Below are 27406 nucleotides of genomic sequence, written 5' to 3' on the forward strand. Positions count from 1 at the left end.
ACGTTTATGGATGTTCGATTCCACACATGAGGGTACCCGAGGCAAGGGACTCAAGGGTTGCGGCGCGCAAGGAGGTACCACCCGCGCCAAGAATCTCGCGAGATTTCCTCCCTGCGCTTCGCGACGTCATCCTCTCGCCGGCCGTGGCGGCGAAGGAGACGGCGCGTAAGACACTCACAGGGGCGGCCCGTATCCCTCCGCCGCCGGCGCGGTCCGGCCCTCCTTCCCATAGCCCGCCAATCCCCGCGACTCCCGACCTGCCCCTCGGCCTGGGCCCACCCCGCGCTCCGGCGGCCCCACCCCGGCGGCGCCGCCCGCCCGTCCGCCCGCGCGTCCGTCCGTCCACCTGCAGCAGGCAGTCCCTCTGGTTGTCCGATCGAGCGGCGCCGGCCGAGCCCGAGGCCAGGGCTCTTGCTCCCCGGCGGAGGGATCCGCGGCGGCTGAGGAGGCGGCGCTGAGATTAGGTGGAAGAGGCAGCTACGGCGGCGGCGGCGGCGGTAGCGGCGGCGGCTCGGGCGGCAGCGCATAAAGGGGCCGCCGCCGGGTGATGCGGTGACCGCTGCGGCAGGCTCAGGAGCCGAGTGGGCCGCGGCCCTCAGTCCATCCTGCCGAACCCGCGCTCCCGAACTGCCCATCTTCTCCAGCCGAGCCGCGATCACCGAGGCGGCCTCGCGCCCCCTCGCCCCTTCCCCGTCCCTCCCCTGTCCCCGTCCCCGCCCCGGGGGCCACCGCCACCCGCCTCCCACGATGGCTCTGAAGAGAATCCACAAGGTAAGCGGCCGGAGGTCGGCTGAGGGTTCCGGCCGCTGGGCGGGCCAGCTGAGCAGGCTGCGGCCTGCACTTCCCGCCGTCGCCTCCGCCTGGCTCGCGGCCTCTTCGGACCCGGCTGCCGGCGATGGTCCTGCCGGGCGCCCTTCCCACCCTGTTCCCAGTGATGGCGCCGGTAGAGGCCCGGCTCGCGGTCCGAGCTTAGGCCGGAGGTGCGCTGGCCCGCTCTGCGTTCCTCCCTGGCCTCCTTTCTAGGCCCCGCGTGGTATGGAGTCCCAGGGCCTCTGCCCGGCTTGGGACTGCTGCGCTAGAGGGCCATTGTCCGGCCATGCCGGGAGGGGGAGCTGGGGCTGGGGCGTTGAGCTGCCCCTTTGACAGAGGTCGAAAGGGCTCCTCGCCCCATCACTGCCTGTGTTCTCCCACCTCCCGCCCTCACCCGCCCACCTGCTATAGCTTCTTCCACCGACCCGCCTGAGCTTGGAGCCCATGTCCCAGGCAGACAGAGGAAGCCTTTTTGTCCGATCTACAAGTATTTCTTGAGTTCACTTACTTCTTGGTGGCCATACACTTCGGTCCACTCTACTTGTCCAGAAACTTAAGAGTAGGAAGTTCAGAAGGAGAAACAAAACAAAAACATGACTCTTGATGGAGGAGGGAAGTAGAGAAGCGTTTTGTTCTTTGAGGTTGCCAAATGTAAGAAACTACACTTGAGTTTTACAGGAATGGATCTAATAGAAAAGCTGTTAAATTTGCAAGGGTAGAGCTAGAAACTTGCACGTTGAAAACCACTGGAGAAATTAAAGTTTCCTTGTACAGTGTCTTCATAAAATGGATTTTAACGCTTAAATTAGGTAATATGTTCAAGGAGACTCTTTTAATTTGGAAGGAATTTTGCTAGATTTTTCCATTTGAAAGGATGTCTTTGCCCTTTACGATGAAAGGTTATTTAGTTACTGGTATGGAGGTATTCCTTATACAGTTTCTAGAGTATGGGCTTGGCTTAAAATGTAGGGTCCCTCCAATATTGTAACTTCCTGGTGCCCCTATCATGTTTTTTTTTTCCTAGAAGTGGTGAAGTACGATTGTACTTCTGATTTTTGTTGGTGTTTCACTTGGTTACTTGGAGAGGCTCTATTAAACCGCTAGCCACTTACAAGTAGATTGGTTATCCATCGGAGGAATGGGATGGAGATGCAAGGGAAAGAGAAGCAATATTCACCTTACCCTAAACTCAGTGAAAATGCAGGCTGTTGGACAATTAAAATACCTGTTTGCACTTGGTCTTCATTTCATTCATGTCAAAAACCTTTAATGTGAAATTAATCCCAGTGCTTACTGTAAATTAGGTTAGAGCCTTACCAATTTGTTTGGATTTACTTGACTTCTAACACATGAAAAAAGGGCAGACTTTAGACACAGTAAACCTCGAATTGAAATGAAGCCGCTTATGTGTTAAAAGGAGCTTGAAACTTAAGGGGAAATTTCTTAAAGAACTTTTTAAGGGGCTGAAGCACGCGGAGGGATGGTCATCCACATAAAAATATGTATGTATTTTTAAGGCATTTAGGAGTTGCTGAGTTCTTCTACAGTCTAATTGGGAAGTACCAATTTGAGATTGTAACTGTATATAATTTTTTTAATCGCCGGGGGGCGCCCCCCCCCCCGGCCCAGCCCCAGCCCCGTGCTGTTATTTTAAAACCTGAAGAGAAGTATGTGTGATAACTTACAGATCAAGAAATACATCCTTTAGTGTCTATGTTAATTGATGTGCGTTACATTTTTCAGGAAAAAAAAGTAACATTCAAAACATGTATTTTAATCTTTTAATATACTTGCCCCGCTAATGGGTTTTTTTGTTTTTTGTTTTTTGTTTTTTTGAGTTACTACGTATTCTTTAGATTTTCTTTAAAATATCTTCTTATAAAAATTTTAATAAGGAAAATTAAGCTTAGGCAATGATACTTTGAATTTTTAAAACTCACAGTTAGCCTTTTACCCTCCTGGTTTATAACCTAGAGCCCTTTCCAGAGTATGCTTAACTTCTGAGACTGACAGGGATTTGAAATACAAAATTTGTTTTTGGGATACTAGTCAATAAAATTGTGAAAACAAATGGAAATTTTCTTTTTCAATTTTTTTTGTAATACCAATTTTTTAAAGTTTATTTATTTTGAGAGAGAGAGAGAGCACGCGTGCATGCAGGGGGCAGGCTCCTCGCTGACAGCCCCAATACGGGGCTCGAATCCTCAAACTGTGACATCATGACCTGAGCCAAAGTCAACCACTTAACTGACTGAGCCACCCAGGTGCCCCTGTGTAATGTCAGTTTTAAGTTGAGTTCAGACTTAACCTAGGTATGGATAAGACCAGTTTTCATATCTTCTTCTTGACCCTAGTAATGTAACTACAGTGGAATACAGAAAAAACTTAGTTGGCTTATGTAATTAGTCTTGGTCTTAAACCTTCCTAGTTATCATTTTCTTAAAAAAAAAAAAAAAAGTTCTGTGTTAATACTCTGTTGACTTTAGATATCATGAACTTCATCTAGGTTCTAATAAAATTTTGCTGAAAGCAAATACATTTGACATGTAGCATCTTTAGGAGTTCAATATCTTCTTTCTTTGACAGAAGGAAATAGTGTTCTGTGAGATTGACAGTTCTTTAAATGCCGTGTGTTTATGGCAAAAGCTTTTGATAGACTTCATAGACTTTATTTTGATACACACTTTAAGGTCTCTTGACCTATGCTTTAATAGAGTATACCAAAAAGGGTCATCATCAACATCCAGTATAGTTCTTTGCAAGGATCGGGACCCTCTGGGCTTGTTGTATCCACACCAAATGGTCCTAGCCTACTGTGTTTTGAGGTTTGCTGCTGACTTTATAGGTATTTAGCTTTGATTTTGATGCTTTGAGTGTCTGCTTCTAGCAGCACCACCCCCAGCCCTTTTCCAGTTGGCTGCATCTCATCTGTTGTGGGCTGGGAAACCAGATCACGGAGCTTATTAAAATTATGTCTAAAATAAGATCCAGTAGGCTCTGAGTGACGAGGGCTTCATGTGTTCTGTGAACTGTGTGGTCTCTTTGGCTGCTCACAGACCTTTTTTACTTCCTGTTTTTCTTCTTTTGTTACACAGATGCAGGAGACTTTTGGGTGCTCTTAGAGTGCTATAATATTGAAATACAGGACTAATTTCTTTATTCTGGGGAAGGATAAAAGACAATGTCTTGATTCTTTGAGGAGTTGAAGACAGACCAAAGTTAGGATACTATAAACTATTTTCTTAACAGTAATAGTGCCTTGTACATTTTACTGTTATCCTGATATTTATAGTTAACATTTGGTATACATGGCTTTAATGCCAGGATTATTACTTGATTTATTCTGTTCATATGATAAAGATTTTTAGAGCTAGTTTCTTCTAAAACCTCTCAAGAGACATCACTCCTGGAAGTGGGGGGGAACCTCAGTAAAATAAAGATTTCAAACTCTGATACTTCTAGGCCAACCAGGTAACCAAAGTGAGCAAAAAATTGAGGGGAACTAGAAATTACATATGCTATCAGAAGAGGGCAGCTGCTACCCTGCTCTCTCCAAATGTTGCTGTTACCAAGATCTGTGGGCCCACTGTTGCCAGGTCTTCCTCCCCCCCCCCCTTTAAAAGGGAAGCCACAAATCTAGATTTTGGCAACCAATTCAAATTAAAAACAAAACATACTTCTGACAGGTTTGGTAGGCTCCAGTTTAATTTATGAATTAACATTAAAAGATTGAGGTTCAGTAAGCAGTCAGGAGTGTAAGGATTGAATCATTTAAACCATAGTTGCTATCTTTTTTTAAAGTTTCAAAAGTTTGCTTTATGTAGATGGGCAAGATTAAGTAGGTTTGTGTGTGTGTGTGTGTGTGTGTGTGTGTGTGTGTGTGTGTGTGTGAACTGTTAATTAACTTCTTTGCTGAGGTTTTTACATGGTTATGTGTGAGGTCATAGGGAAAGCCAATTTAGTACATGCATTGATTCCCACAGTAGAAGTTTGTTTGTATCTTACTCTTAACCTCATTCTGCTCTGTTTCATGTTGTGAATCATCTTTGTATAGACTACACACTTTGAAAATGTTTTGAGATTGGAAGATTACAAAAGGATTGATTCTTATCTTTGTAACACTGCAACAGTATTAAATTAAAAAATAATTTTAAAATACTGTATTTTAATCGTGATACCACAGTATTATCAGAGGTAAGGGTAAAGTGAATTCTTGTCAAAATGGCAAAACAAATTATCAAACTGTTCTGTGGAGTACTGGTAACCTTAATAAATGGTTCATTGAAGATAGCTGTTTGAATTAGATCTATCTTAGAAAGCAGATATACCTTCTTACTCCAAAAAATAAGTTTCTTGAAATCTGCAGAGATTCTTTCTTTATTTAGTTTTAGTTTTTTTAGTTTTTCATTAGGAAATGATTCTTTCTTTACAAAGTTTCATTGGATTGAGAAATTTTCTTTGGCTCTTCCAGGTTGCTATTTAAATGTAATTTAAACAGCCATCCTTGAAGGATAACTTAATTTTGGTTGCTTTAGACACTCTCAGTGTGTATTACTGTACTGCTGACTGACAAAGAAGAAGTTTTGACAAAGTCCAATTCTAGATATTTTAGTCCAGAGAGAGGGCTGCTAAAATATCCTAGGCGGTTCCCAGGATAGGAATACCTGACTCATGCCTGATGCTGCCAGGAACCTCTGCAGCCTCATCCCAGAAATTCAGGAGCACACTTTTTTATTTCTGTAGAAATAAAGTTTTGGTGGTTAGGTTCCCAAGCTAACCTTCAAAATCATATTTAACTATGACATAGGAAAATAAAGTACCATTTGATCTGTCTCCAGAGTCAGGTGACGTTTCACGTAATAGAATCATAAAATGTTAGAACTGCAGCACATCTCAGAGCTACTCTCTGAAAAGGCCGTGTGACTTCTAGAGCTGAATCAAGAACCTGGGTTTCTTGGGTATGTCCAGTGTCTTTTCTGGCAGACTATGTACCCTTATGGATCTGTTAGGTATGTAAATCCAAAGGATGCAGTCTTTTTCTTTTGTTCAAACAGTTGGGTATTCAAACTGTGCCTTGGAACCAGATCTTTGCCTTAGCATCTCTTTTTATTATTGAAGAGATGTGTATGAACTCCCTTAAAACTACACAAAGTTCGGATATTCTGTTCTCCATATACCTTTCAACCTTTCATCAGAGTTAAATGGGTTTTCATTCTCTAAAAGATTAAGAATCACTGTCTCATGTCCTTCAACACTTTTAATGTTAGTTGGTGACCCAATTACCTATTCTACAGAGAAAATAGAAATATGTGAATTCTTTCAGATTTCCTTTGAGGCTTTTGAAAACAAAAACAAAACCCTGTAGCTACCATCTTTAGAGTACTCATGCAGTTTCATAATTACTGAATCTTCTGAACACCCCTGTGAGAATTCTGTTCTCCCCAGGTTAGATGGGAAAATAGACACTTGGAAAAGTAAACAAACTTGTCTATGATTCTCTGGTTATGGTAAGAAAAGCCAGGATTCAGATTCATGTAATCTTGACTTTAGCCAGCCATTGCTCCAAATTGACCTTGGTCATCACTCTTCCTTCTTGTGTCTGGAGAAGCTATACTTTTCCCTTTGACAATCTAACTTTTGCTTTCGTATTCTTTCTGCCAGGTCCTTGCTCTCTAGTAATTTACTCTACTAGTTTTCTCTTCTCTTCTCTTCTCTTCTCTTCTCTTCTCTTCTCTTCTCTTCTCTTCTCTTCTCTTCTCTTGAATCCCCTCAGCATTCAAGGTTCCTAAACAAAAATAAACGACAACAAAAAACTTTTTAACTCCCCTCCCCCACTACAGTTAATTCTTTCCTCTTCTTTTTCCCTCTTATCTCTGGCATTTCAGTGCCAAAATTCTTAAAAGAATAGTCTATTCACTATTCTGAGATTGCTTAGTAAGGTCACTGGTCATTACTTAATTGCCAAATTCAGTGGACACCCTCCTCAGTTTTTATTTAATTTTTATAACAGTTGACGTTGTTGTCACTCATTTTCCTTAGCTTCTGATAAACTGCTGTCTCTTCCTTCCTCATATCTAGTGTCTCCCAACTTTATTGGAATGCTTTTCAAACTAATATTATTGATGGATACAAATAAGAGTTCATGAAACATTGCACACTTGGGTTAAGATTGACCTCACAAATGGTCCCGTGTAGATCAATTAAAATACATATATCACAGTTAGGTAAATTATTTAAAAACAAAATATATTAAGAGGAAACATTATTCATTGTTTCTTATAAAGTAACAAACTATAAACATTTTTTTTTTTTAAGTTTACTTATTTTGTGAGAGAAAGAGAGCAGGGGCAGAAAGAAGGAGAGGGAGAATCCCAAGCAGGTTCCTTGCTGCCAGTGCAGAACCTGATGCTGGGCTTGCTCTCAAGAACTGTGAGATCATGACCTGAGTGGAAACCAAGACTTAGACGCTTAACCGGCTGAGCTACCCAGGCACCCTAAAATGGTATTTTTCTTACCTAATAAAAGAGATCTTCATCAAGGGCTGCATTAAATGTGTTCTGTATGTTGTTTTCATTATAGTACAATACAAAAATTTGTTTCTAACAGGTACACTCTAGCAAAAGAATGCAAAGTGTGTATTTGGCATCATTCTTGCAGTTAGGCAACTATCAACATTGTTAATTGTCTCATGAGTAGAAATAGGTTGTCTAATTAAAAAACAAAAAGAAATTTATGCTTTGCTCACGTTTATTTCAAAATAATTTGACTTCTGGGGTTAAGAATCAAAGGACTTTGTTTTTTATTTAAAACTTCCATATTCTAGTTGTAACTCTATGGGGAATGGGTTAGTATTGTAGAAATACTTAATAAACAGTATGCTTTGATTAAATCTCAAATATATATTGAATTATGACAAGAAATTAGATAGTGGTAGATAGTGGAGTCAGATAGACAATAATATCCTTGAGTAAATGCTGTTTGTGCATCACAACACAGATGGACATCATTTGTTTTGTGTTCTCGTTTCTTCAGGCAAATTATGGCTTTAAACCTGCAGAAATATGTAATATTCTTAAAAACATGTATTAAAAGTAGATAAAATTTAGGGCAAAAAATATCGTCACCTTTATGTTTCATTCCTAGAATACAGACTAGTGTTTTGTGAGAAATACTACTGTAATTGAAACAGTTCTAATTGATCCTTTTCAGAAACATTTTCCTTTAGTCTTTGTGTGTTTGCTTATACAGTGAATGTCTTCTCACCCCACCCCCTCCTCCTGAATTCTTTATTTATCCTTGGAGACCCAATAGAAATGGCTTTTCTGTGTGCCTGTGTGCCCCAGGCATGCAGGCAGTAGGGTTCCACTATAGAACTATTTTTTAGTATGTAGACATGATTGATTGTTCTTCCCCTCTGGACTGAGCTTTCCTGGGCAAAGTCCTTGTCTTCTTCATTATATTTCCAGTATCTGATGCATAGTAGGCCTTCAGTTTTTGTCAACAATATTGAGCGAATAATGACAGCAAGTGATATGGTGAAAAAAAGTAGTGGGATTTTGGAATAATATATCTGTTGAATCCTGTGCTAGCTCTGTGGCCTTAGGCAAGGTTACTTCGCTGATTTTTTTTAGCCTCAGCTTCCTTGTTTATAGAATGAGGGTAGTGTCATTTACCCTGCAGATCTGTGGAGGGTGAGTAGAAAGGAAAAACAGACTACATAAAAGGTAGGCTTTAATATAATCATTGTGACTTAACTGCTACAGTTAGAAAGTTGCAAATACAATACCTAGAACATTTTATTCTTTAACCATTTAAGAATAAGCTGTTAACATGATGTCTCATCACCCCCAAATACTTTAATGTGTATTTCTTATAAACAAGGACATTCTGCCACATAATCCTAATACAGCCTTCAAAATTAGGAAATTTCCATTGAGATCTTACTGCCATGTAATCCTCAGACCCCATTCAGGTTTTGCCAGTTGTTCCAATAATGTGTTTAGAAAAAGGATCCAGTCCAGAGTTACTCATTGCATTTTATTATCTGTGTATACTCTTGTTTAATTCCTTAGTCTCTTCTTGGCTTCGTGACCTTGACACTTTTAAAACATTAGAGACCAGTTATTTTGCAGAGTGTTCCTCAGTTTGGGTTTATTCTCGTACGATCAGATTTAGGTCATGGATGGAGTGCCTTCCTAGCTCAGTTGGTAGAGCATGTGGCTCTTGATCCCAGGGTTGTGAGTTCAAGCCCCACATTTGGCATTGAGCCTATTTAACACACACACACACACACACACACACACACACACACACACACCAACTTTTAGGTTAGGTTGTGGATACGTGGTAGGAATGTCAGAAGCAATGCTGTGTTACTGTCTTTGTACCCTATCAAATGGTATGTGATTTTGGTGGGATTCTTTGCATTGCATCCTATCAGGTGGTATGCAATTTCAAATTGACCCATTACTGAGAATTTTCACTTCTATTGCTTGATTAAGGTAATGTCTACCACGGTTCCTTACTATACAGCCAACTCTTTTTCCCTTTATGATTGAATAAGTATTTTATTAGGAGACATTTTGAGAATATGTACTTATCTTATTTGTGTTATTTATTTGTTGTCACAAAAGAAAGTACCCCAAGTCTTAGCTACTTAAACATTTATTATCCCATAGTATCTGAAGATCAGAAATCTGAGAATGGCTTATAGCTAGGTGATTCTTGCTCAGAGTCTTTTTTGAGGTTGCTGCCAAGCTATTGCCTGGAGCTGCAGTTCCCTGAAGACTGGAGAATCCTCTTCTAAGCTCATTCCCATGGTTGTTGACAGAACTCAGTTCCTTGTGGGTTATTGGACTAAAGGATTAATTTCCTCCCTGCTTAAATCTATCCATAGGGCTGCCTGAGTATGCTTAAGACATGGGTTCCCTTAGGGGCGCCTGGGTGGCGCAGTCGGTTGAGCGTCCGACTTCAGCCAGGTCACGATCTCGCGGTCCGTGAGTTCGAGCCCCGCGTCGGGCTCTGGGCTGATGGCTCAGAGCCTGGAGCCTGCTTCCCATTCCGTGTCTCCCTCTCTCTCTGCCCCTTCCCCGTTCATGCTCTGTCTCTCTCTGTCCCCAAAATAAATAAACGTTGAAAAAAAAATTAAAAAAAAAAAAAAAAGACATGGCTTCCCTTAGAGTGCCCCCAGAGAGAGCTAGAGCGAGCAGCTACAGTATCTTTTGTAACCAAATCTCCCAAGCGACACGGACATGCTATCACTTTGCGATATTCTGTTGGTTTCATAGACCACACCTGGTATAGTGTAGGGGCGAGAACTAAAGGGTTTAAATACTAGGAGTCAAGGATCATTGGGAGCTGTTTTGGACCCTGGGTACCACACTGTCATGCAAAAGTATTAACTTACTTATTTTTAAACTTATATTTGGACTCATGATTTCAAACTATTTTATTCAGGTAGATTATAGTAATTTATTATAATTTATTTTAATTCTCAGTTCTGTTTTTCCCTCATCATTCTTTGAGCATTTAGTTTGTTTTGGCAGCATAATATATCTCTGGTTTTTGTTTTTGTTTTTTTTTTTACCCTGCTCTAGCTGTGTAATCATCTATTTTTCCAAGGCTTCCAGTTCTGTTTACTGGAAAGTGGTATTTAGAAATCAATATTTGGATGCTAGGTATGCTCGTTGCTCTTGAAATCTCACTGCTTCCGAGCTTTCTCAGTATAATCAGTGGATGTAGCTAGGGAATATGTATATGTATATACAGACACATGGACACACGCAGTACACACATTTCCATGTATATTTAGTTTTCTCTGTATATATTAAAAAAAAAAAAACATGAGTTCACATTGGTACCTCTAATTCCAGTCGAATGCCATAGGGTTCACCCTATATTTCTTCTTTCCAGTATAACCATTTCTTTTCTGACAGTGAGAAGCCTGTTACTCTTAATAAATGTACTCATTTCATCAATTTTCCAGTATAATCAACCTCCCAATGCTGGGTGCACCTGCATAGATACCATTCTTGCTTTCCCTCCCCAGGAGTTGCCCTTAATTTTCCTGACTTGGACATCTTGCACTGGGTCATGTACATCCCATTATAGATTTTCTCAGAATTTTTATTTAAAAAAATTTTTTTTTCAACGTTTATTTATTTTTGGGACAGAGAGAGACAGAGCATGAACGGGGGAGGGGCAGAGAGAGAGGGAGACACAGAATCGGAAACAGGCTCCAGGCTCTGAGCCATCAGCCCAGAGCCCGACACGGGGCTCGAACTCACGGACCGCGAGATCGTGACCTGGCTGAAGTCGGACGCCTAACCGACTGCGCCACCCAGGCGCCCCAGAATTTTTAAAAAACAAAGTAAAATAAAGGACTTTTTATTTGACATACATATTTAGATAAAAACTGTTTAAAGTAATAGTGCTAGTCATATAGAATATTACTTAAAGCAGATACAGGAAGTTCACCCCAGTAATTGTAACCATATAGCACTTTTTCCAGTTATGGAATATGGCTTGTTCTTTTCTTTTACCTCTCTCCCTTCCTTTCTCTTCAGTTTTAAACCTTTATTTGATAATCAGCACTTAGTTCTCACCCACATTAACTGTCTATAAGTTTTTGAAAATGGTGATAGGTACTTAGGTAACCAGTGTATAGAACTTGTTTGGTGAATCTTCATCCTCCTTTTTCTGGACAACTGCACATGTAAGGTATGGAACATTCCTTATTCCTTTGGCCAGACAGCTTCGTTCAGCCAGGTGTCAGTGCACACATCTGGAGTTTCCATTGCCTTTGTGGCAAATTTCTGGAAGTCTTTGAGTGCCAAGGGGCACACTTCTTGAAACTTACAGCATGGATGCACTTTTGAATGTTAATGTATATTCTCTGGTCACTACCTCATTGGTGGGAGAACAGCCCTTCTTCTTAACACCCTTCTTTGTGGTAGCCATTGTGCCAGGTCCTGTTTGGAAAGGGAAGAGCCCGACATATTATGGAGAATATGGCCTTTTCTACAGCCATTCTTGGAGTAAACGAAGACCATGGTTTTAAGTTAGTGTTATATTCTGAGATAATTTTGATTAGTAACCTTATAAGCTAGTCTCCATTCTTAGAAATAGTTGGAAACAACTGTAATTAAAGTTCTGAAACTTATCTTTTATTATGAATACATAGTATAGTTTATGAATACAAAAGGATTTAGACACTGATATGACCAACACCTATGTACTTACATGCAATTTAACATTCAGAACTACCTAATTTAGCTCTAGTGTTAAAGTTTTGTTAGCAATAGCTTGTCTTTTTTTTAGTTTTTTTTTTTGTTTTGTTTTTTTTCTTATTAAGTAAACTCTCTGCCCAAGTTGGGGCTTAAACTCATGACTCCCAAGATCAAGAGTAGCACACTCCATTGACTGAGCCAGCCAGGCACCTCAATAGCTTCTCTTTTTAAAGTTTGGCATCTTTGCATATTTAGAAATATTCATGTTGTCATAAAGGTGTGTTGTTGTAGGTGATGGGAATTGCTTGTGGAGCCCCCCCCCCCCCCACTTGACTTAATTGCATTAAAGCAATACTATATCCTCACTGAGTTTAGTAGTAGACCAGATTATTTGTATCTTTAAGCATTGCGCTTCACTTTTGTTGACTAGAAATAGTAAAATCCACTTTGAAATTATTGAACATACCGGCACTATGTCATACATAATTTGTGAGCTGTTTTTAAAATCTGTGAATTACCATGATATTTAGTATATCTTTTATGAGATTGATTTGAAAGCATTTCCCAAGTGTTTAAAACACTGACTAAATTGGTTTAAAACAAGAATTTGAAAAAATTGTTTAATGTTTATTTATCTTTGAGAGAGAAAGAGAGAGAAAATATGTGCGTGCACATGAGCTGGGTAGGGGCAGAGAGAGAGGGAGACCCAGAACCTGAAGCAGGCTCCAGGCTCTGAACTGTCAGCACAGAGCCCGATGTAGGGCTCAAACTCATGAACTGTGAGATCATGACCTGGGGTGAAGTCAAATGCTTAACTGACTGAGCCATCCAAGTGCCCCTGAAATTTGAATTCTTTTTGAAAAGAGAAATATTAAAAAAAAAAACGAGAAATATTTATACCCTTTATTTTCATTACTGTGGGACAAATCTTGAATGAAGAAAGTCTGTTTACCTTACAGTGCAATCCCAAAACATGCTTATGCAGTTATTTTTTTTCCATTATATTCTTTCCGTTCCTCTTTGTTGAATCTGTAACTTGATGTGGAAATTGAATTGAATGAGGTCACATGCAACATAATACAAGGTTAAAAAATTGTTCAGACTTCAAGGAACAACCCGAAGCTAACAGTGTTTATTGGCATTTGGAGAGGAGCTATTTGTTTCTTAGCCGGGATAGTAAACTTGACTTGATCTGTAATTTTAGAGCCTGAAGTAGGGCCGCTACTGTGGCACTCTTTTTACTTATGTGGTAGTATATTCATTGTCTTTTAGCTTCCAGGATTGCTGTTAAGTCCAAAACTGCTCTGATTTTTTGATCCTGTATATGTGACCAGTTTTCTTTCTGGAAGCTTGCAGGTTTTCTTTCTTTCTTTTTTTTTTTTTTTACATTTTTTTTTTTTTTTTTTTTACATTTTTATTTATTTTTGAGACAGGGAGAGACAGAGCATGAACAGGGTAGGGTCAGAGAGAGGGAGACACAGAATCTGAAACAGGCTCCAGGCTTTGAGCTGTCAGCACAGAGCCCGACGTAGGGCTCAAACTCACGGACTGCGAGATCATGACCTGAGCCGAAGTCGGACGCTTAACCGACTGAGCCACCCAGGCACCCCCAGGTTTTCTTTGTCTCACATGTGATATTTCACGACAAGTGGTGTTGTAGGTCAGTTTTCATTTATTTTGCTCAACATTCAGTTGGTCTTTTTGAGCCAGAAATTCACGTCCTGTTTATTTTATTTTGTTTTCTTTTCCAAATTATATTTAAGCTCTAGTTAACATACAGTGCAGTATTAGTTTCAGGAGAATTCAGTGGTTCATCACTTACATACAAAGCCAGTGCTCATCCTAACAAACGCCCTTCCTCTCCCTTTTTTTTTAATGTTTGTTTATTTTTGAGAGAGGAAGTATGAGGGAGGAGGGGCAGAGAGAGGGAGGGAGACAGAGGCTCTGAAGTGGGCTCTGCCCTGACAGCAGAGAGCCCCATGGTGGGCTCACACTCACGAACTGGGAGATCATGGCCTGAGCCGAAGTCAAACCCTTAACCCTCTGAAACACCAAGGTGCCCCAACAAGTGCCTTCCTTAATATCCATCCCCCATTCGTCTCCCTTCATTAGCCCTCAGTTTGTTCTCTGTTCTCAAAAGTCTCTTATGGTTTGTTTCCTTCTCTTTCTTTTTTTACCCCCTCCCATATTTTCATGTTTTGTTCCTTAAATTCCATGTATGAGTGAAATCATATGGTATTTTTCTTTCTCGGACTGACTTATTTCACTTAGCATAATACATTCTATCTCCACGTCATTGCAAATGGTAAGGTTTCATTCGTTTTGATGGCTGAGTAATAACTCCATCTTCTTTATCCCCATGTCCTCAAGTTTTGAAAAATTTTATTGAATCATTTTGTTCATGGATTCATTAACTTCATTTTTCTCTGTTCTCCCTTTTTTCTTAACTATTACCGGATGTTGGACTTCCTGGACTGCTCTCTGCCTGTTCCCTCCACACACCTTCTACCTATATGGATTTGCCTATTCTGGACATTTTATATAAATGGAATCATACAACATGTGACCTTTTGTGTCTGGCTCATTTTGTTTAACAGTGTTTTCAAGCTATATGCAAGTTACAGTACATATCAGTACTTAGAATTCCTTTTTGTGACTGAATAATATTCTGTTGTATGGGTAGCTAACATTTTCTTTTTCCGTTTACCAGATGATGGGCATTTGGATTGTTTCCATTTTTTTTTAACCTGTTAAGAATAATGTTGCTTGAACAGTATTTTTCAAATACTTTGCAGTTTTTCTGTGAACATTAATTTTCATTCCTGTTGGATATATACCTAGGAGTGGAATTGCTGGGTCATGTGGTAATTGGATGTTTATTTTTTGAGGAATCGCCAGACTGTTTGTAAACAGGCTGCACTATTTTACATTCCCACCAGCAATGTATGCATGTTCTAGTTTCTACATATGGTCATCAACACTTGTTACTTTATTATTTTGATGATAGCTTTCCTAGTAGGTGTCAAGTGATATATGATTGTGGTTATAATTTACATTTCTCTTAATTACTGAATGATATTGAGCATCTCTTCATGTGCTCATTGGCCATATATATACATCCTCTTTGGAGAAAGGTGTATCCTTTGCCCATTTTTATTTACTTATTTTTTTAATGTTTATTTTTGAGAGAGACAGAGCGCAACTGGGGGAGGGGCAGAGAAAGAGGGAGACACAGAATCTGAAGCAGGCTCCAGGCTGTGACCTGTCAGCACAGAGCCTGACACGGGACTCAGACCCACAAACCTAGAGATCATGACCTGAGCTGAAGTTGGATGCTTAACAGACTAAGCCACAGGTGCCCCTGTTGTTGTTGTTGTTGTTGTTGTTAAAGGAAGTTTGTTGTTTGTTTTTTCCTTTGCCCATTTTTATTAATAAATTTTTAAAAAAAAATTTTTTTAACGTTTGTTTATTTTTGAGACAGAGAAAGACAGAGCATGAACGGGGGAGGGGCAGAGAGAGAGGCAGACACAGAATTGGAAGCAGGCTCCAGGCTCTGAGCCATCAGCCCAGAGCCCGACGCGGGGCTCGAAGTCACTGACTCACGGACCGTGAGATCGTGACCTGAGCTGAAGTCGGACGCTTAACCGACTGACCCACCCAGGCGCCCCAATAAATATTTTTTTAATGTTTGTTTATTTTTGAGAGAGACAGAGAGCAAACAGGGGAGGGGCAGAGAGAGAGGGAGACACAGAATCCAAAGCAGGCTCCAGGCTCCAAGCTGTCAGCGCAGAGCCGTATGCGGGGCTCGAACTCATGAACTGCAAGATCATGACCTGAGCTGAAGTCAGATGCTTAATCGACTGAGCCACCCATTTGCCCCTCCTTTGCCCATTTTTAAGTTGGGTTCTTTATTGTTGAGAAGAAGTCTTTGTATATTCTGTATACTAAACCATTATCAGATAAGTGATTTGCAGAGTTTTGTGCTTTTGGTGTCATATCTAAGAAAGTGTTGCTCAATCCAAGGATACAAAGATGTACATTTATGTTTCTTTTTAAGGGTTTTATAGTTTTAGCTCTTACATTTAGATCTTTGATCTGTTTTTTTTATTTTTTTCTTTTAATTACATATACATAAAACCTTCCATCTAAGCTATTTTAACATAGACATTTCACTGGTATTAAGTGCATTCATATTGTTGTACAACCATTACCACCATCCATTTCTAGAAGTCTTCTCACTTTTCACAACTGAAACTCTGTTGCTATTAAACAATAACACCCCATCCTCTGTCTCCCCAGCCCCTGGCAACCATCATTCTACTTTTTTGTCTCTTATTTTTGAGTAGGTTTCTTTCTTTTTTTTTTTTAACGTTTTATTTATTTTTGAGAGACAGAGCATGAGCAAGGGAGGGGGAGAGAGAGAGGGAGACACATAATTGGAAGCAAGCTCCAGGCTCTGAGCTGTCAGCACAGAGTCCGACGAGGGGCTCGAGCTCAGAAACTGTGAGATCATGACCTGAGCCAAAGTCGGACGCTTAACCGACTGAGCCACCCAGGCGCCCCAACTAGGTTTCTTATATAATTGGAATCCTACAGTATTTATCTTTGTGTGACTTATTTCTTTCACTTTAGCTTAATGTTCTTAAAGTTCATCCATGTTGTCAGAATATCCTTCCTTTTCAAGGCCAAATAATGCTTCATTGTACATATATACCACATTTTGCCTATTCATTCATCTGGTGATGGATTCTTGGGTTGTTTTAGCTATTCTGAGTAATGCTGCCATGAACATGGGTATACAGATAACTCTTCAAGACTGTGCTTTCAGTTATTTAAGGTTTATACCTAGAACTGGAATTGTTAGATCATGTGTAATTATGGTAATTCTATTTTTAATTGTTGGAGGAACTGCCATACTGTTTTCCACAGTGACTGTACCATTTTACACTCCCACTCACAAGGGTTCTAGCTTATCTTGACCAAAAGTTGCTACTTTCTGTTTTTGTTTTTTTGTTTGGGTTCTGGTAATAGCCTTTCTGAGGGGCTCCTGGGTGGCTCAGTCTGTTGAGTGCCTGACTTTCGTTCCGGTCATGATCTCACAGTTCTCCAGTTTGAGACCTGTATTGGGCTCTTGGGTTCTCAACTGTCTGTGCAGACCTGGCTTTGGATCCTCCGCCCCCCACTCTCCCCTGCCCTGCACCTCACCCTCCTCACGCTGTCTCTCTCTCAAAAATAAATAAACATTTAAAAAATTGTAATAATAATAGCCTTCCTGATGGATGGGATATTGTTGTCTCTAGTCCCTTTTTTTTTTTTTTAAGTTTATTTGTTTTGAGAAAGACTGAGACAGTGTGAGTGGGGGAGGGGCAGAGAGAGAGGATCCCAAGCAGTCTTTGTGTTGCCAGCGAAGAGCCTGATGAGGGATTCGAACCCTTGAACTGAGATCATGACCCAAGTTGAAGTCGGACGCTCAACTGACTGAACCACCCAGGCACCCCTTCGTCTTTATCTAAAGTTGATGTTGAAGATGAATCCTCAGATGGCTGATTTCTTTTTTGTTAGTTATTTATATTAAGAGTGGGGTACTAGAAAACTGATGAAAAGGTCTAAGCATACAGGGATGAAGTTTAGCAACTGTAGAATTCAGTTTACAGTTTGCTGGCTAGGCTATTTCTCTAGATGAACCATTTATATCAGTGAATTGTAAAGCTCCTTGTTTTGTACTGGGCACGTTTTTCTGAGGATCTTGTAATCTCCCGCCTAGACAGTACAGGCCTGGCTTCCAGTTTTCTCAGAATTGCCAGGAACAAAGTTTGTATGTAAATGTTCACTTAATCTTCCTGTTTTCTGTACATCATCCATGCCTTTGACTGTGTCAGTCTTAAGACCTTCTGTTTTATCCTTTCCAGAAAATAAACCTCTGAGTTGTGGCTTGAGTGGGGAGGCATTCACTGAAGGAGTCCAGAGTCAAAGAAGTGATCTAGACATACTTTTATTAGTTTTAAGTTTTAAAGTTATTTTTAAACTTTATTTATTTTGAGAGAGAGAGTGCAAGCAGTGGGGAGAGGGGCAGAGAGAGAGAATCCCAAACAGTGTTCATACTGTCAGTGCAGAGCCTGACATGGGGCTCAATCCCAAGAACCCTGAGTCATGAGCCGAGATCAAGAGTTGGACACTTAACTGACCAACCTACCCACTTAACCTACTGAGCCACCCAGGCACTCCTGGAAAAGTATACATTTTACACTTGATCTTACCCAAAAGGCCATAAGAAGTGATGGAAAAGTATACTTTTTTTTTTTTTTGGAAAAGTATACATTTTAAATGACAAGCATTTTCAACAAATACCAACAATGTAGTTTTTAAAATTTATTACCCTGTAATAGACATTTTTTCCAAGTTTTGTATTGCTAGGGACACTGAAGCATCAACATTCCCATACGTGTTTCTTGGTACACGTAGGTGAGGGTTTCTCTTTATAGTTAGTAGAGTTGTTTGGTCATAGATTGTGAGCCTTTCCTTGTAAGATATTGCCACATTGATTTCCAACCTTTGTGACACCCAACTAACGAGATACAAAACTTTCTAATTAACTTTTTCTTTTAAAATTTCCCTCATTATGTGGGTGTCTGGGTGGCTCAGTCGGTTAAGTGTCAGACTTCGGTTTAGGTCATGATCTCACAGTTGGTGAGTTCGAGCTCAGTGTTGGGCTCTGTGCTGACAGCTCGGAGCCTAGAGTCTGCTTTACATTGTCCCTCTCTCTCTGCCTCTCCCCCACTCATGCTCTGCCTCTGTCTCTCTCTCTCTCTCAAAAACAAACATTAAAAACATAAAAATAAAATAAAATTTCCCTCAATATGAGTATAACACACTACAGAGAAAAGCACTAAACAGATGTCTAATAAACCAGTGCAGTTTTCAAATATACACAAACATTGAACATTCTGTAATAAATTTCCAAGTACCCCATCACCTGTCATTTTGTGTCATTTCTTAATTACCCCTTCCACCCTCATTGGATTATTTTGAAGCCAATCCCAAATATCACATCATTTTATTTGTCAGTAATTCAGAATATATTACTAAGAGATAAGACAGTGTTTTTCAGCTCTGGGCGATTTTGCCCACTAAGTGACATTGGGCATTGTTTGTAGACATTTTTGTTTGTCACAACTGGGAGGCTAGTAGTAGGTGCTACTCTTATCTAGTAGGTAGAGGCTAGGGAGTTGTTAAACATTTTGCAATGCATAGGATAGCTCCCAACAGCAAAGAATTATCCAGCCCAAAATGTCAGTATTGCCCAGTTTGAAAAACCCTAAGACAAGAATTCTTTAAAAATCATGTGCATGGTACAGTTATCACATCTTTTTTATTATTATTATTATTAAGATTTTACTTTGGGGCACCTGGGTCTCTCAGTTGGTTGAGCATCTGGCTCTTGGTTTCAGCTGAGGTAATGATCTCACAGTTCGTCAATTCGATCCTGTGTTGGGCTCTGTGCTGACAGTGTGCAGCCTACTTGGATCTCTCTCTCTCTCTCTCTCTCTCTCTCTCTCTCTCTCCCCCCCTTTCTCTTTTTCTGTCTCTCTCTCTCTGTCTCTCTCTCTCTGTCTCTCTCTCCCTCCCCCTCCCCCTTCCCCCTCCCACCCCCCCTCAAAATAAATAAATAAGTAAGTGGGGCACCTGGGTGGCGCAGTCGGTTAAGCATCCGACTTCAGCCAGGTCACGATCTCGCGGTCCGTGAGTTCGAGCCCCGCGTCAGGCTCTGGGCTGATGGCTCAGAGCCTGGAGCCTGTTTCCGATTCTGTGTCTCCCTCTCTCTCTGCCCCTCCCCCGTTCATGCTCTGTCTCTCTCTGTCCCAAAAATAAATAAAAACGTTGAAAAAAAAATTAAAAAAATAAAATCTTTAAATAAATAAGTAAGTAAGTAACCTCTTGGGGCTCCTGGGTGACTCAGTTAAGCATCTGGCTTGGCTCATGTCATGATCTCACAGTTCGTGAGTTCAAGCCCCACATCGTGCTCTCTGCTCTCAGTGCAGAGCCCACTTTGTATCCTCCGTCTCTGTATACCCACTGCGTGCATTTTCTCTCTGTCTCTTAAAAATAAGTAAATATTTTTAAAAATTAAAAAAAAGATAATTTTAAGTAATCATGGGGTTCAGATTCACAACCCCCACATCAGGAGTGGCATGCTCCACTGACTGAGCCACCCAGGCACTTCTGTAGTTGTTACGTGTAGAATATGAACAATATTGTGATATCAAATGTCAGGTTTAAAATTTTTCTCTTTCAAATGAGATTTTAAGTATCTTTTACATTTGATTTTTTTTAATTAAAACAAATTCAACTAATTGCATTTGGTTGATGTCTTCTAAGTCTTTGTTAATATATAGTTGTCTTCCTTTTATTACACTTATTTGTTGAGTAAAATACATCCCTTGTCCTATATACTGTCCTCCACTCTCTAGATACTGCTAATTGTATCTTCGTCTCCTTAAACAGACTTGAAAACAGTGCTGTTTGTAACGCTGCTTCCAGAAGTTGCTTGTACCATCAAATTGTGAGCCTTTATAAATTTGATTCCTTGACTTTTTCCCATAAATTAGGATTTACCTTCTTGGGACTGCTAAGTCACTAACACTCGTTGTTCTTGTTTTTTATATTCCCAAAATTTTATTGCTTTTGTTCTGTCCACCATTCTTTTGTGCTCCTAGGTTTAAGCCTTAAGAAAAAAAAAATCTGTTGACTCCTTAAATATAGAGAACAAACAGATGGTAAGTTACCAGAGAGGAGATGGGTAGGTGGGTAAGTGAAACAGGTGAAGGGGATTAAGAATACACTTACGTTGATGAGCACTGAGTAATGTATGGAATTGTTGAATCACTATATTGTACACCTGAAACAAATATAACACTATGTTAACTACACTGGAATTAAAATTAAAAAAAAATCTGTTGACTCTCATTTCAATAGGATTTTGGAGAGAGTAAAAGTTACATGTGGAATCTGTCACTTTGCCTGGAAATTTGAGATACTTTGGTTCTTCCTATATATCTTTCTAAACACATGCTATAATTATTAGACCAAAATTCATGTTTCTAGGAGTTGTAACTCTAAAGGAACAGGTACTTCAAAAGTCATAGAGTACAATAGATCTAATCATTTTTATGTAGCAGATAAAAGTATTGGACACTTATAATATTCTAAAAATAGTTAATAGTTTTCTTCTAGATCAATATATAACATTTAAAAACAGCTATATTCTATATTTAGCTAAGATGGCTAGCTTATTATTTACCTTATTGAAGGCTTTAGATGAATATTTATACCTACCAAGATTAATTATTGTTTGGTGTTGTAAAGGACTCTGGACAGTATATAAGGATTTCAGATCTGGAGGAAAGTGGATCACTTGAAGTAAACTACTTTTATCTTCCCACTCTTAACAATATTTTAAAATATTAAAAATATTTCTCTTAACCAAGTAGCTTTCAGTAGCAAGGCAGTTGTGGATTGTTGAGGTTTTTGTTTTTTGTTTTGTTTTTTAGTATTTAGCAGAAATAGAAATTTGTGATTGTTCTTGCTGAGAAACTGCTATGGTAATAATTTTTGCAAGGATCTATTATTCAGAGTCCTATTCTCTTTAGAGACTATATAGGGGTATTTATCAGTTAGCTTTGGTGTGTAAAAGATGACTCCAAAGCTTAGTGCCTTAAAACAATGACTTATTATTTCTCGGGATTCTGTGTATTGACCAGACAGTTTTGATTCCTGTTTTGTCAGCTAGGGCCATTTTTGTGCTCATAGTCCGCTATCACCAGAGTTAGAAGGTTCAAGACTTCTCCTACAGGTCTGGGGACTTGATGCTCACTGTTGGCTGAAATGTATATCGTCAGCCCTCAAAGGGTCTTTCCAGCAAGATGGCCTGGACTTCTATGTGGTGGCTCAGAGCAAAAGAAGGAAAGCTGTCAGGCCTCTTAAATAATAGACTTAAAACTGACACAGTATTGCAATTGGTCTATTTTTTTGGTCAACCAAGATAGATAGATAGCCAGCATTCTAGAGGAAGGGAAATAGATGATTTCTTTCTTTTTTTTTTTTTTTTTAACTTGTTTTATTTTTTATTTTTTTTTAATTTACATCCAAATTAGCATATAGTGCAACTATGATTTCAGGAGTAGATTCCTTAGTGCCCCTTACCCATTTTAGCCCATCCCCCCTCCCACATCCCCTCCGGCAACCCTCAGTTTGTTCTCCATATTTATGAGTCTCTTCTGTTTTGTCCCCCTCCCTGTTTTTATATTATTTTTGTTTCCCTTCCCTTATGTTCATCTGTTTTGTCTCTTAAAGTCCTGATATGAGTGAAGTCATAATGACTTTTGTCTTTCTCTGACTAATTTCACTTAGCATAATACTCTCCAGTTCCATCCATTCCATCCACGTAGCTGCAAATGGCAAGATTTCATTCTTTTTGATTGCCGAGTAATACTCCATTGTATATATATACTACATCTTCTTTATCCATTCATCCATCGATGGACATTTGGGCTCTTTTCATACTTTGGCTATTTTTGATAGTGCTGCTATAAACATGGGGTGCATGTGTCCCTTCGAAACAGCACACCTGTGTCCCTTGGATAAATGCCTAGTAGTGCAATTGCTGGGTCATAGGGTAGTTAATAGATGATTTCTTGATAAGAAGAGTAGTGTGTTCTTATAGGGAGGGATAAATTGTTGATAGACATGTTTGGAGATTATTTACTGCAGGAGAAATTATAGTAAATGTTGTCTTAATAATGTGTTTATTTCTTGGATAAGGCCATGTGTTAAGAATTTAATTTCGTAGAATTTTGTGGTTTTGGATTCATTAAAAACAATTCTTATGGTTGAGTGATATTTAAATTAACATTTTTCCAAATGTGAATTCAAAAAAGTTTTTCTGAAGATTTGTTTAGCCAATCAGTAGGAGGAAGGAAGAGAGAAGGAGTAGATGGGAAGGGAAAAGGTTTGTTGGAGTGAAACCTAAAAATATGATTGTTTTGCAGAAAAAGGTAGCCATTTATTTGGGGCCTGGTTTTTTCCTGTCAGAGTAACGTCCTAAATTGCTTTATTTTTTCTTTTTTCTCCAGCTTTATTGAGATGTAATTGACATTTAATACTGTTTTTAAGTTAATTTACTTTTTGAGAGAGAGTGCCAGCAAGCAAGAGAGAGGGTGAGAATCCTAAGCAGGTTCCGTGCTGGCAGTGCGGAGCCTGATGTGGGGCTCGATCCCATGAACCATGAGATCTTGGCCTGAGCGTAAATCAAGAAAATCAAGAGTCAGAGCCTTATCCATCTGAGCTACTGAGGCACCCTATAACACTGTGTAAGTTTCAGCTATATAGTGACGATTTGATACACTTAACATATTGCAGAATGATTACTGCCATTGTATTGGCTAACCACCTCCACTTGCCACATAAGTACCATTTCTTTTTTGTGATGAGAACATTTAAGATACACTGTCTTAGGAAATTTCAAGCATATCATACAGTATTACTACATGTAATCACCTTACCGTACATTAGATCTCCACAACTTGTCCATCTTATAACTTGAAATACTGTGACCAACATCTCCCCATCATTTCCTCCATCCTCCCACTCTCCCAAGTTGCTCTGTGTAACCTAGTGCTGGGAAACTAAGGGGAATTAATTAAAAAGATAAAAGATATTAGTATATAATTTCCTTTTTTTTTTCTTAACATTTATGTATTCATTTTGAGAGAGAGATAGAGCACGAGCAGGGGAGGGGCAGAGAGAAAGAGAGAGGATCCCATGCAGCCTCTGTACTGTACGCTCAGAGTTTTACCTGGGGCTCTAACTCATGAATCGTGAGATCATGATCTGAGCTGAAACCAAGAGTCGGTTGATTGATTGACTGAGCCACCCGGACACCCCACTAGTATGTAATTTCTAAAAAGCTCTGTATGTACTGGAATTAAATTATTTCTTGTAGCATTAAAATGTAATTACTGGGCCCTTTTGTGTTTTTCACCGTATATTCTTTAAATTTTTCCTGTAAGACTTTAAAAAATTAAAAATCAAAGAGGTGGTTCTCTTCTTGGTTGCCTGTGTGTTCTGGAAATTGTTGGATAAAATTTGAGTTACAGGAAGAAAGAATTTCATACTACCAGATTTGTTCCTACCGAGACTCTGACTTAACTCATGATCTTGAGCACACATGTATTTTTTTTTTTAACATTTATTTATTTTTGAGACAGGGAGAGGCAGAGCATGAACGGGGGAGGGTCAGAGAGAGAGGGAGACACAGAATCCGAAACAGGCTCCAGGCCCTGAGGTGTCAGCACAGAGCCCGACGCAGGGCTCGAACTCACGGACCGCGAGATCATTACCTGAGCCGAAGCCGGATGCCCAACCGACTGAGCCACCCAGGCGCCCCAATAGCACACATGTATTAAGAAACTTGAGGACACACCTGAAGCTATTATTACACTGTATGTTAACTAACTGGAATTTAAATAAAAACTTAAAAAAAAAGAGAGAAACTTGAGGCTGAGGAGGTTGTATTTTTTTTATTTGATGGGTAATATTTTCATACTTTCCCTATTGTCATACCAAAGAACTGATTCTCTGCTTGCCACCTCCTCTTTGTTAATCTCAAAAATGTTCCCGAATCCTCAGTAGCCCCACTGTAATGATTATATGGGTTAAACATTCCCTGTAGGTTAATAGGTCAGATATGCCATATTAAAAACTGGCTTTGAGGGGCACCTGGGTGGTTCAGTCGGTTGAGCGTCTGACTTCACCTCAGGTCATGATCTTGTCATCCATGGGTTCGGGCCCCGCCTTGGGCTCTGTGCTGACAGCTCAGAGCCTGGAGCCTGTTTCAGATTCTGTGTCTCCCTCTCTCTCTGCCCCTCCCCCACTCATGCTCTGTCTCTGTTTCTGAAAAATTAATAAACCTTAAAAAAAAATTTTTTAAAAATACTGGTTCTGAGAGTTATACTTTGTTCTTAATATTAAGGTATAAAATGTTTTGAAAACAGGTGATATTCATTGTTCATAAACCTTTCCCCAGCCTAACTATAGATTTGAAATTTTTTAATATTTTTTTTATTTTTGAGAGCGTGAGTACACGTGCAAAAGAGTGGGGGAGGGGCAGAAAGGGAGACAGAGGATCTGAAGTGGGCTCTTGAACTGACAGCAGAGAGACCGATGTGGGGCTCGAACTCATGAACCATGAGATCATGACCTGAACTGACTGTTGGAGGCTTAACCAATGGAGCCACCCAGGTGCCCCTATAGATTTGAATTTTGTTGGGTCCTTTCTCAACCCTTGATTCTGATAAAGTGGAAATTCTTCTCGAGTGTGAATTTCATCATAGGAAAACAGAAACTTCATTTTTCTTGTCATAGTTCTATAATATCTTCCCCAAGACACTAATAAATGCTTCTATTATGGTGTAAAAGATACTTGACTGGATGGCATCTCAAGTGATTTCAATGTGGACAAAGAGCTCCTGTCTCTTAGCTTACATAAAATGTAATTTTGAAAAGACATTTATTCAGATGTACCTATTCACATTTTTGTTAATATTGTCTAGTGTCTAGTTTTGAAGGTTGGAGTGTTCCAGGGAGACACAAAAATCTCATTCGGTCAAGTTAGTATTCTGAATAACTGTTATAAAATATAATTGCAGACTTGAGACTTGGTTTGGGTTTTGGTTTTTCGGTTTGTTTTTAATTTGAATTGTATTTTCTGTGCCTTAATCATCACATGAGAGAGCTTTGCGAATATGTAGCCAGTCTTCTAACATAGTAAAACTTAATGGCTTAGTTGACGTTTGTTACCTATGTTACAGAGATTGTCAGTCTTTAGGAAGACTGATTTAACTGGACAGATTATTCATTTTGAACTCCTGAGGTTAGTGTTGGAGAACTGGTTAAACAGAAACTGACTATGCTTTGGTATTGAAGAGTAAAGTCATTGAGAAGTAATACTCTTAAATTTCAAGGATTTACTGTTCTAAGTAACAGTTTTTATATATTTCAAAACATCTGAGAACCAAAACTTAATCGTATACTACTTACTAAAAATAGTACATGTGAGTTTTTTAGGGGATGGAGCATAGCTTTACAGGGTATAATGGGAAATAGAATGCCATTTTTACCTCTTTGAGATCCCTGTTGTCCTGCCATTTGAAATAGCACAGACATATACCAAGATAGGGACACCTGGGTGGCTCAGTCAGTTAAGTGTCCGACTTCAGCTCAGGTCATGAACTCACGGTTCATGAGTTCGAGCCCTGTGTCAGTCTCTGTGCTGACAGCTCAGAGCCTGGAGCCTGCTTCAGATTCTGTATCTCCCTCTCTGTTCCTCCCCCGCTTGTACGTTGTCTCTCTCTCTCTCTCTCTCTCTCTCAAAAATAAAGATTAAAAAAAATGTTTTTTGAAAAGAAATACACCAAGATAATATTAATTAATTTCCCTGTTTTCTCTAGCTTGGGACTGTGGTACGTGATTATTGTTATGGAAGAGTGTGGCAGTGACCTTTGACAAAATAAATTCTTTAGGTTTCTAGTTGGTATGTAGTTGTCAAATGAGGTGGAATCAGCTGGTGAAGCATACAAGAGTCTGGTTACCTAATGCTAGGAAGGGGGCTTTTCCTGACATTTCAGGATTTTCTTTGGAGCTTAGTGAGTGGTGGAATATTTTGGCATACGTGCTTCAGCTGTCTGTTAGCTCATAGACTGTTCTCATCTATCTGGCTATGGGCCACCCTCATTTTGGACATAGAGTATTGAAGAGCATTGACCACTGCTTCAGTAACTGAAAGGAGAGGGAATTTCAAACACTGATAGATTCCCTGTATAAAGTCTAGCCTGCCCTGACAACCTTGCTACCACTGTTCGTCAGCTCCAGGAGTTGTTAGGAAATCATAGCTGTTTACTTCTTTTGCTTTTGATACCATGTGTACCTCCCTAATGTTTTGTCCCCCTGCTTACTACGTAAGTAGTCTTCTAGAAGAGTTGTGCTTTCCCTGTCCTAACTAACTCTGTCTTTTATTAAGTCATCTTCTACTTTGGCCCTGATTGCCAAAATTCTAAACTTTGCTAGGTATAGGATCCGATGGCTACACTGTCAGAGGATATTACTGCCTTTCCGAGTACTTTGTTGAATCTAAGGTGTCATCATTTGAAAGATGTATACCATTATTGTATATACTAAGACAGAAAACATACTACCAGTTAAGCTGACATGCCATTGATTGTAATATGCAATTTGATTTCAGATATATATATAAAATAGATATTTATATTATATTATATTATATTATATTATATTATATTATATTATATTATATT

General features: G+C 39.6%; 1 protein-coding gene across 1 annotated transcript in view; it reads left to right on the forward strand.

Moving 5' to 3' along the window:
* Positions 1-305: 305 nt before the first annotated feature.
* The window catches only part of UBE2D2 (ubiquitin conjugating enzyme E2 D2), a 56689-nt gene continuing 29588 nt past the window's right edge, over positions 306-27406 (forward strand). Inside the window, exon 1 of the mRNA XM_040444646.1 lies at positions 306-771. Within this exon, the coding sequence (XP_040300580.1) occupies positions 748-771 (24 nt within the window). The 5' untranslated portion in view covers positions 306-747. The remainder of the gene's footprint in view (positions 772-27406) is intronic.

Source organism: Herpailurus yagouaroundi, unplaced genomic scaffold (genome assembly GCF_014898765.1).
Source record: "Herpailurus yagouaroundi ecotype Mexico unplaced genomic scaffold, PumYag 192, whole genome shotgun sequence".
In the NCBI taxonomy this organism is placed as follows: Eukaryota; Metazoa; Chordata; class Mammalia; order Carnivora; family Felidae; genus Herpailurus; species Herpailurus yagouaroundi.